The sequence below is a fragment of the Haliotis rubra genome, unplaced genomic scaffold (assembly GCF_003918875.1).
Source record: "Haliotis rubra isolate DU_JTF1 unplaced genomic scaffold, ASM391887v1 Scf347, whole genome shotgun sequence".
Lineage (NCBI taxonomy): Eukaryota > Metazoa > Mollusca > Gastropoda > Lepetellida > Haliotidae > Haliotis > Haliotis rubra.
The window spans coordinates 625,531-636,839 of record NW_025767021.1 but is presented as its reverse complement, the minus strand read 5'-3'; the positions used below and the strand labels follow the sequence as shown (position 1 = coordinate 636,839).

Genomic DNA, 11,309 nt, shown 5'->3' with positions numbered 1-11,309 from the left:
AATTGTCATTATTCTTCTACGACAGTAGTTGTCCAGGAACCAGTTTCCAGATTAATATGGTCAACGCAAGTCCAGTTTCTATGATGTGACCAATCTCCTGATAAGAGCATCATCAATTAAACTTGAAGCAAGTGATGACTAGAGGGCGTGGTTTCTTACAGAAACGTGATGTTTGGATGTCGGGTGTTTTACAGAGCACAGTGATGCTGTAATAATGGTAACTGCAGTGTAAGACCCATCGTCATCATCGACTTTGTGTTGACCCACATCAGAGCTATGACACCTCACATCAGAGCTATGACACCTCACATCAGAGTTATGACACCTCTTCATATAGAACCAACATTACACCTGGGCTGTCTTCCAGTCAAACCATTCCATGTCAAACATTGTATAATCACTGACTTTACCTGCGTTGTTATAAAGATTATACCACTTTGTCCAACAAACTTCCATGTGCAATAAACAATGTGCAGATATTGTCTCTGTTACAATCCCACTAGTCTCAAATCATGTAAAATGGGCGTGTTAATCTTACATGACCTCGCTCGTTTACCTGTGTTGCCCATCTGTGTCCAGAAGCTGATGAGACAGCACTGATTGAAAATACCCAAGAATGTCTAATAGTATTACCCTGAAAAATAAAATTACAACTTCTAGCAATACCCCACTCCCCAGATGATGGAAATTCTACCCCTTTGCAGAGGTTTACCTTGCTTTACAAAACTAAGGGTAGAGAGCACCCTCAATGACTAGTTTTAAGGGTCCTTACAAGAACTAGTAAGGTCCTGTAACGCAATTAAATAGTGTAGTTTACTATATTGGAAGATGAACATTTATCACAGGAACCGTATTTCAGGTTGAGAAGTTAACATAGGGAATGTTATTATGCTTCCCTTATTGTTTCTGCATCCTTTGTATACAAGTGGAGCACAGTGGTGTAGTGGTTAGCATGCTGGCCTCTCACGGGTTCGGCCCGGGTTCAAATCCCAGTGGAGACACCAAAATTTGTGACCTGGGTCTCATACTGTGTTGTGTCCCTGGGCAAGGCACTTCGTCCACATTGCACTCAGTCCACCCAGCTGTTTAAAATGGGTACCTGAAAAGCGGATGTACGGACCTATACGGTCACGCTTAGCTCTTAGTAGCAGCTTTGAAAGTACAATTCCGTCAGGGTAATAATGTAATGCCAGAGAACAGCATCGCGTTGGATTCTAGGAGCAAAAACTTAGCATTATTTATTATTAATATTAAGTAATGCATACTGGATGCACATACAATGTATCTGCATCAGGTAAAACTGGACTGGGTCAGCTGGCTACTGTCATACCCTCTCTTCCATCCCATGCAGCTGTTGTGTTGGACTTGACTTTTACCCTCCTGTTGTGAAATGACTAATGAGGTTCATTCAGAAATTTAGTGGATTAAATTTGTCATTTTAAAAAGTCATTTAAAAGGGTATCGGGATAGTTCATGCATTCTGTAAATATCAAATGCTATGTTAACTTATTGCTGTGATAATGCTCATATCATATTGTTACTTGTATATATTGTTTTCTGAGCAAGTGTTAAACTTCAACTTGTTATTGTTATAACATTGGGAACAAGAACATCAACAGTCCACTTCACTGCCAAAGCTTCTTAACTCGAGCTGGTGACTTTCTTTTGTCAAAGGTGTACTTAGATTCCATGTGTCTCTTGTATTCCACTGCAACAAGTGTTGTCTATACTTTATTTGAACTTAATATACAGTTGAATAAACATAAACAGTTGGTAAACATAAAGTGGTATATTGCAGCCATGTAGCAACTGTGTAAGTGTGAAGGTTAGTGTTCAGTGCGGACTGAACAGTTGGCTCAAGGGAGATAAATTTGTCCTGTTTCCCTGACCGAAGAAAATCGTTCAGCCAGAAAAATGAATCAGCTGAAGTTGTATACATATTACTGCATTCAAAATACATTGTTACATAACAGTGATGTGTGATCGAATGGGAATACTCGCTGACTTCAGTAGGTCAACGAACATGATGTCACTGCATTGTCTTGTCCAGATTCAATTATTTACAGATGGAGTCATGTGGCTAGGATATTGCTGAGTGTAGTTTTAAACAACAAGCAACTGTCTTTAAGTTAAACTTTCTTACAATGACATTTCAAAGAGAAGTAAACCTAGTAATAAAATACATGTTAATGCATATAACTTTTGTAGTGTTTGTCTTTTCTGTATTTGTGTAACATGTAGAGTATGTATATATATATACATTGGCCATCAATAAATCAGTGTGTATTTAATATTTGTTCTCTTTGTTAATGCTGTCTGTGTGAATGTTTGTCAAGGAATCTCCAACAATCATCTTATGAAGCTGTCCACCATTACAACTGACATTTGCCAGGAGAGTATATGTTTCAAGAAACCTCACTAACTACCCAACTGATGATTTATTTTCACTCTGTTTTGTGAACAGTCACACCTGAACCCTGTGATTTTACCTGGCGAAATGAATGCTGTGTCACATAATAAGAATATTATCGAGTATTCCCATCTGGAATTAGAAACAGGGACGTCTGGAATTTGAACCAATGATTTTTTTTACTCTTCAAACCGTCCCTACACAGACCACCCGTGAAGATCCGGGTTAGAATTGATCTTCAGTAACCCATGCTTGTCATAAGAGGAAAAACGGGATCGGGTGGTCAGGTTCGCTGACTTGGTTGACACATGTCATCGGTTCCAAATTGCGTAGATCGATGCTCATGTAGTTGGTCACTGATTGTCTGGTCCACACTCGACCATATTGCTGGAATATTTCCGAGCGCAGCGTTAAACATCATCCAATCCAGTCCCTACCCAGTCCTTTTCTATTCATCTAAACAAATAAGAAAACTAAAGTCACAACATACCTTCTAGTCTGTTCATCCAAGACGTGAGAATCTAAATGTTCCATCGCAAGGTTTAATTATTATTCGTCGGTTATCAGTGAAGACAATTCTCACTCATCCACCACAGGTTCACCTGACCACAGCTGATGCCATCATGACATAACTGTTTATACTACTCAGAGTTTGGTGAGGATCAGGTTTTAATGGTATAATAATTATTGAATAAAGGAAGATTGAAATATACCGGTACACAATGATTGGTTATTCTATTTTTCTGAGTCGAGTTGCAAACATATTAGGTGTCCGCCAAAGTTTGATCAGCAGGCCATGGAATCGATACTATATGTTTGGACCAGCTACCCAGAGACAGAGTGCCACCACACAGTGGAAAGACCTCATCACTTCCTGACTGCCAACACTCAGAAATGACCTGCGGAGCGACAGTGACGTAAACATTTCTACGCAGACAGTGTGTAATCGTCTTTGTTAGGTTTGTCTCCAGTAGCGGAGGCCATGCTTTCGAATCCCACTCACCCAACATCACCGTCAGGCATGTTTCCATTAGACTAAACAATTCACAGACTGCGACCGGATTCCAGTACGTTTCACTGACAAATTTAGATACTGTCTCAACTTTACAGATTTCCAGAGTGTAGCACAGACAAGGAGCTTCCATGATTCCAACGTAGCCGAACATGACCGCTATGGACAGGACTCAATCGTGATTTGATTACGGATCAGTAGAGTTATAAGAACCTACCTTCATGTCTTACATCGGGTGGTCACTTCATCGGAAACAGTCTTTATGAGTGAGTGAGTTGGGTTTTACGCCGCTTTTAGCAATATTCCAGCAATATCACGACGGGGGACACTAGAAATGGGCTTCAACAATTGTACCCATGTGGGGAATCGAACCCGTGACGAACGAACGCTTTAACCACTAGGCTACCACACCGCCCCGAAACAACGGTGCCAGGCAGTGATCGCAACATGTGGATCACATATGCGCTACTGAAAGTTTTTTTAAACAATGAATTTGTTTGTGTTTGAGGCGGATTGACTCATTATTGGACACACACTGTTTGTTGACATTCTGTTGCCCACCTCTCTTTGACTTATATTTAATAAACATGTCTTTACGCAATATTTCTTTGACTAATTCAACAGATACACACATTTTGACCTTTTTCCTTTTTAAAGTGGTGATCCTTTGCAAACTTTGAGTAGTATAGATGCATTATATGAAAACCTAACCCATTAAAAATGAGGTTGTACATGTCAACCAATATTCTTAAAAAAACATCGCCTTCATTAATCCCCAAAAGCCACGAATTCAGTCACATAATTACCTCTTAGATGATTAATTGCGGAACTCTCATCCGACGTTCCTCACCACTGACTACAAATAATGACACATATCCCTACCCATGTCAACTTAAGAAATAACAGACGGCACTGTATGTCATAACCAGGTTCATGATAAACAGTAGTAAACACAATGTTGTTTGCATATGTTGAACGAGTGGGCGTTGGGGAGCTCTAAAATGACTCTCAGTCAAACCAGATTCCATGATAAATGAACATGATACTGTTCCCCTGGAGCTCAGAAGATGAAACGTTCCTCTTGAATGTGGGACTCAAAAGTCGAACAAATCAATGTTTCCTTGTTGATGCTTCTTCATCTGGTGGCTGGCAGGGACGCTACATCATTATGTCACCTGGAGAGACTGTCAGTGGGAGGAGAGTGTTTGTTCTTGCCAATGAGTGGCATTGTCGATACTCCGATGCAAGGAACATGTTCAAGAACACAGCTGATTCATCACGGGAGATTTTCACCAGAGACGCCTGGCGGTTTCTTTTTATGTTGTGTCCTGTCGGTAACGTTTGGTTTTACCTTTCAGAAGAAATTTGAATAATTGTTGACAGACACATGCAGTCTTATGTGCAACGTGATTTGCCACAGAGGCAGGCAGATATTCAGCTCAGTGACTTGCGCATTTCCGCTGTCTTAAACAAGCGGGTGGATATATAGAAGAATTACCAAGTTGTTCGTCAATCTTACAGTTTAGTTATATCTGCACGGTTCCAAAAGAACACGGTGTACATTCCCCTTAGAACTTTGTGGTTACAGTGAACTTATCATAGGTTCATCACGAACTCTGTTACCAGGTAGACACAGTAAACGAAAAATGCAAGTTTATCCTTCAGCATCTAACAAGCTTTCCATATCGGACGCTACGGAAATATGCAAGTCCATCTTCAGTATCCCAGCCGCCTGTTCTGGGAAGGCCAAGGAGAAACTCAAGGTATTTCTAACTTGTCTCAGCCTCACGGGATTCCTTTATTACAAACCAAAAAGGGATGAACGCAGGACAAAGGATCTTCTATGTCAAATCTATTGTTCAATGACCCTGCTGATTATGTGGATCAACTTTTGTTTTTCAACGGTATACTTCAAAGACGCGACAGTCTTTGATGGCGCCCTCTGTAACATCATTGTCTCCACCGTCTGGTTCTTCCAGGCGGCCTGCTTTGCCACCAATAACTTTTTCCGTTGCCACCTCGTGGAAGACTTCTTACAGGATTTGGACTCATATCTGTCTGAAGTCTCACTCAACATGTATAGATCCCTGAAGAACGTCAGCCTGTCTTTGTCCGTCTCCTACATCATCTGGCTCGTATGCGCCTTTACGTTTGGTGGGATGTCGAATCTGTTCGTATCTGACTCCCCTTTTCCTGACACGGGTTTTGAAGCTTTCGTCATTCTTAAGATCTTCCTTGCAATTGTGTACTTCTATTTCGTGTCGTCATGGTATCTGTTGATGAGTCTGTTCGTCCTCCTCAGCTACATCTTGTACCGTTCCTTTGCCGACCTCAACACTCGCATATCCAACGTGGTGGACCAAGAAGGCTGCTGTCATGGTGACCTTGAACGTTTTCGTCTGCAACATCACAAAATCTGCCTGCTACTGGATAAAGCCAACACAATCTTTTCAGTGTATGTACTGATTACTATTGGAACGGTTATCCCGTTGATTGTGTTTACACTCTATTTCGTGATTTTCGAGAGCATTGAAATTTACAAGTTCTACGCTGTCTGGTGGTCCGTGTCCCTGGCCGTTCTGCAACTGTCTGTGGTCTTCATGTCTGGGGCGCTCGTCAACCATTATGTAAGTTGGTTTGAATCACTTCTTTGCTCAGGACGACACCAGGGGCGGATACAGCTTTTCGAGAAACGGGAGGGGGCGAAGGGTGGGAGGTGGTGCACACGCTTGAGAAAGGAGTTGTGCACACTCACTAAAGTTTCACGAGAGTTTCGATGGTCATTTAGAATACTTTCAGGACAAAAGGAGGGGCGCACCCTGCACACACACACCCTATGGACTCGACTTTCTTAGAACGTAAAACTGGTGTATGATGAGGTTACATAATGCATAAATTATACTAAAAGTTATCTGCACGAGTATCAGAAGTTGTCCAGTCCATTACTTGTATGTTTTAATTTGGCTGATAACAACACTAAAATGTACAGGTGAGTCTAAACATATAGCCGACTTAAAACATTACCAGGAAGCTTCTTTCAAAATATGTCCTTCCACTAAAACTGAATTGTTTTCAGGAAAGGTGCAGGATTAACACAGGATAAACATTTTCAACAATATTCTTTTTGAGTTCAAAATCAGCCTTATTCGCGAGTGTCAGCCATACTTGATGATGGCATTTAGGTTTAACGGCTAAGATGACTTCTCTCTTAAATAGGAAGCGGGTTAGGTAAACTGGGTCAAGGTTGTAAAATTACAGGTATTTTATGTAGTCACACGAGTCCCAATATTTATACATGTACAATGTACTAATATTACAAGAAAGTTAACTAAGTTTACTGAAGGTTTAGTTTCATGCAGTACAGTATAACGTACTGTCTTACTTTTCCAGGCCCATGCTTCCCTTTGGCAAATCTTCGGGGTTGACCTGCACAGATTCACTCCAGAACAAAGCCAGCAGGTGAGTAATATCTTCACTCTGATACGATATCCGATGGTTGACCCATGAGCCACCTTGGTGGTGGTGTGGATACAGCTTCCACTCGGACAGTGGTTCGATCCCATAGCAGTGCCATGTACTAATAGAGGTTAAAAGATGGTAGTTTTTGTTTCCGTGCCTGTAGCTCGACAAGGATTAAGGTAAGAACGGGTTAACACGGGTCAGTACACTGTGTCAAGTGGTAGCTATGTTTAACATGGTGTAGTCATGGGTCACCACTTGCCCATTCTGGGACAAGGTGGTTGAGAATGGCGGCTCCCCTCTGTTAAACTGAACCGGGCTTGAAGTTAGATTTCCAATTGACTACAGGAGTTCCCAACTTGGTGTTGTATAAGTAATGCATATGAATGCTGCCTTGAACACGATTTTAGAATAGGAGTCTTATCGTTTCCTATAATCGATATCCGAGAGGTTTACTGTTTCTTACGATCGATCTCAGAAAAGGTTGCATCTTGAGAGAAATGGTGGAATCATGGGCTACTTGTATTATATTCATTGCCAACTAAATTTCCCGACGTCGTTTTCAGCGTTGACGTTAGAGAGTGTGCCCAGTTTAAATGAGAAATAAATAATTACACGTTAGATACCGTTTTTGTTAAAACTGGTGTATTTCAAAAACGTTTCCTAACTGATTTCTCTGAATAAACGGTGTCTACTGAGGACTAGTTCAGTAACGTATTTTTCACCTCTTGTTGCAGGCTTGTATGTTTGTGAGTCAACTGACCAGCCATCCTATCGGTTACACGGCCATGGGCCTGTTTGTCATTGACAAACCAACAATCATAACGGTTCGTACATACATACATCCTACATGGAGTGTTCTCTTTTTGCCTGCAGGTATTGTTTAGGGATTAAAATTAGTGGACCGTACTACTGTATTATGTTCAAAACATTTCTGAGTGGGATGTATGGGGTGTATTTTCTTTTATTCTGCACTTTAACTGGCTTTAACTGCATCCCACTTAGAAATGTTGTGAACATAATACAAAACTTCTCAAAGGCACGCTAAGAATCGGTTGTGTGTATATGCCGTTTAACCGGTGCTTGTAGTTTATGGTTCGAAATTACCGAGTATACTTTCTTATATTATAGGCATATAATTGTGATATTTATTTACATAATTGATATGAAGCCTAGATCATTAATACGGGTAATTAAGACGTATTGGGAGACAAATTATAACATGATTAATAATATCTTCAAAGTAGAAATTCAGTAGCTGAGGAGAAATGGTTGGAGACGGGAAGGTTAAGTTGGTACAATTTGGGAGCCAGGCGAGAGAGGTGATTTTAGATCAGCGCCAAGTGAATATAGGTGAAAAAGATGGTTATGTCATCAGGGCGGAGCAACGGGGCTTGGCACCTCGTTGATAGTAAGACAGAAATGGTCAGAAGCGAGAGGGGCAGCAGTTCTTGGAATCAGGGAAGATATACATGGTCATAGCTAGGGAGAGTAAATCTGATGTTCCTGGAATTCACCTCACAGTCTTACAAATAAGGTATTGGGGGTAAAGAAATGGAAGGGGGGGGGGTCTGCAGCGAAGGGAAAAGGTTACCGTCCAGTACAAATACAAGAATCTTGATGCCTGTGACGTAGGCAGACTGCTGCGAGACTCGAGACCTGAAGTCGAGAGTCTGGTGTGCTCCTCGGAACCCCAAGCCTGGGGTCTAGGGCGCGTCCACACTCATCTGAATGTCACTAACTTTCGTACTAAGAAACAAACTCAAGGCACCCGCATTTCGATTGAGGCTGAAGCTTGCGGTTGAAGTCTCCTAATTAAGTAACAAATTAAGTGTGGGTTGGACCAGCAACGCAGTGTTAATAAAACTGTGGAACGAAGATCATCATCTTGTGGTTGCTGGAGGAACTACGGTAAAGGCCCAAAGGCCCTAGTGTACTGACATTGTACATCTCGCACATCCCTAATCGTCAGGACCGAAGTACGAGGGTATACCGTAGTTCCGGTACAGGAACGCCATCCCAGGTGTGGGATAACTGACAGGTAACACAACTACCTGTCAGGTAAAAGAGCGTCGTAAGAACCCTTTGGACACTTAAACCTGCTTCTTCATTATTCTTCACTGTGGTTCGTAATAACCGAATTTTGTTTTCCGCAGTGCTTTCCCTATACATCAGCTCATAGTCATACCTTATGTATGGGATTTATTTAGATATGATATAACCGCACCATGATTTGTTTGTTTGTTGTTTAACGCGTATTCAGCAATTTGACGGCAGTCTGGACCAGACAATGCAGTGATTGATATCATGGGCAACGGCCTACGCAGTTTGGATACGAGGACATGCGTAATCCATGTCAGCGAGCAGGGCCACCCGATCCCGTTAGGCGCCGCTAATGCCAAGCATGGGTCCAATTCTAACCCGTATTCCTTACCCTGTATTCACCAGTATATGAACCGCGAGTTGATATGTAGATAGTGGAACTTACCATAGCATGTACCGGTTTGATAAGGGTTTTCATTGAAATAGGGAACATGTCAGTGGAGGGAGTGCCACTCCTGGAGCTACCAAACAGGAGTGGAACATTCTGCGGTTTGTTTGTACGTTCTGCTCCCTCCACCATTGTTGTACCTGACAGTGATACGTTAATGCTGTTGATATCGTCCCTCTTGTGTTTCAGTTTGTGGGTACAATCATCACGTACACCGTAGTCATCATACAGTTCAAACCCGGAAGTGAATGACGTGATCCAAGACTGCACCTCCATCCTCGCATACAGCATCAACAGCGGCTACAGTGACTTCATCGTTTACAGCCACTTACAAATAGACTACACCTCCACCCTCGTCCACAGCATGAACATCGGCTTCATCGTTTACATCTACTTACAATCAGATGCACTCTACTTTCTTAAGGAGAACATACTGGGAAGATTCTGGAGCTGCCCCGTGACCATCGTTTCTTTGTTTGGCTCTGCAATGTCCAGCTATATGTGAACGCTGTCTGTAAATAATGAAGTCTGAACTAGTGATTGACAATGTGAGCATCGATACACACAAATGGGAAACAATCATCCAATCAGAGCCTATCGATCCGATTCCGTTGGCTACTCACGACACAGTTGGTTACTGCAGACCTATTCTACAGCCGGGGTCTTCACGCGACTAATGACAATTGCTGTTACCAGAGTATAGGCTAGAAGTCGGACAGTATGGTGTGCTTATCCCACAGGTTAAACTGTACTTAAATTAGATGTCACTGAATGCACTAAGTGCCTATACAATATAATACTAAATGTTGACGTTATATTAGCACTGTTTGAATCTGTTCCCTGTGTGAAGCTGTGTTCAAATAAAAGAAAATAACTCTAAGTCTTACCCGAGTTTTAATTGTTAACTATTGTAAGACAGGGAAACCACGAATACTCAGTTGACAGCAGATGGTGTTGGTATTTGGTATGACGAATTAGCTTGCAATTACGGAACGTGGATAAGGTTATAAGTCAAGTATTTTAGAAGGTTCAATGCCTACACTAAATACATACCTTCAATTTTTGGTCAGCTGACATACGGGGCGTAGATAATCAAATTATTAGTGTTTGTTTGTTGGTTAACTCAGAAATATTCCAGCTAAATGGCAGCGGTCTGTAAATAATGGAGTCTGGACTAGACAATCCAGTGATCAACAGCATAAGTATCGATCTACGCAATTGGGATATACGATGACATGTGTCAACCAAGTCAGCGAGCCTGACCATCCGATCCTGCTGTTAGTCACCTCTGACAAGCATGGGTTGCTGAAGACCAATTCTAACCCGGATCTTCACGGGTCAAATAATTAGTGAATTATAAGTGAAATAATTCCGAAGGTAAATGTCTGCACACAGACAACATTCAATCTCTGATCAGCTGACCACACTGCGATGGTATCAATCAGTTGACGGTGACATGACACCTGAAATGAACAGAAGAAAACTTGTCAGGGAGTAAGACTGCATGAAGGCTGTCACGCTATATCATGGCGGCATGTTGTTAACCGATTCGCGTCTTCAGGATCTGAGATTTTGTTTGTCAAATCAGTGATTGAAAGCATAAGCACTGACGGTACAACATAGGCGGAAGGCGGATCCAGAGTGGAGGTGGGGTGGTGTGTGTGTTGGCGGTTACAAACACCCCCCACCCCCACCCCCACCATTTTTTTCCTGAAAGTTTATTAAATGACCACTGAAACTCGGGTGAGAATGAAGTGTGCACCCCCCTTTTCTCAATAGTGTGCACCCCTCACCCCCTTTTTCAAAAACCTGTATCCGCTCCTGTACAATAACGCGCAATTAATCAAGATCTGTATATATCGTATCTGTATACAGACTCACGTATTTTACCTCAATGTCACCCACTCACGCATCACCTCTATTTCCTCACGCATTAT

At 41.9% G+C, this 11,309-nt stretch overlaps 1 protein-coding gene across 1 annotated transcript; it reads left to right on the top strand.

The window, feature by feature from the left end:
- The first annotated feature begins 5,068 nt into the window (after positions 1-5,068).
- On the top strand, positions 5,069-10,150 carry LOC124284901 (putative gustatory receptor 28b). Its single transcript, XM_046721030.1, has 4 exons — positions 5,069-6,049; positions 6,813-6,881; positions 7,619-7,708; positions 9,562-10,150. The coding sequence occupies exons 1-4, from the start codon at positions 5,069-5,071 to the stop codon at positions 9,622-9,624; spliced, it is 1,203 nt and encodes a 400-aa protein (XP_046576986.1). The 3' UTR covers positions 9,625-10,150.
- Positions 10,151-11,309: the final 1,159 nt, after the last annotated feature.

Excerpts from the sequence above, each read along its gene's own strand:
- LOC124284901 (XM_046721030.1), top strand. The coding sequence starts at position 5,069 with ATGCAAGTTTATCCTTCAGCATCTAACAAGCTTTCCATATCGGACGCT. Across the intron at positions 6,050-6,812 it reads GGGCGCTCGTCAACCATTAT|GCCCATGCTTCCCTTTGGCA; the intron begins GTAAGTTGGTTT and ends TTACTTTTCCAG. Across the intron at positions 7,709-9,561 it reads ACAAACCAACAATCATAACG|TTTGTGGGTACAATCATCAC; the intron begins GTTCGTACATAC and ends CTTGTGTTTCAG.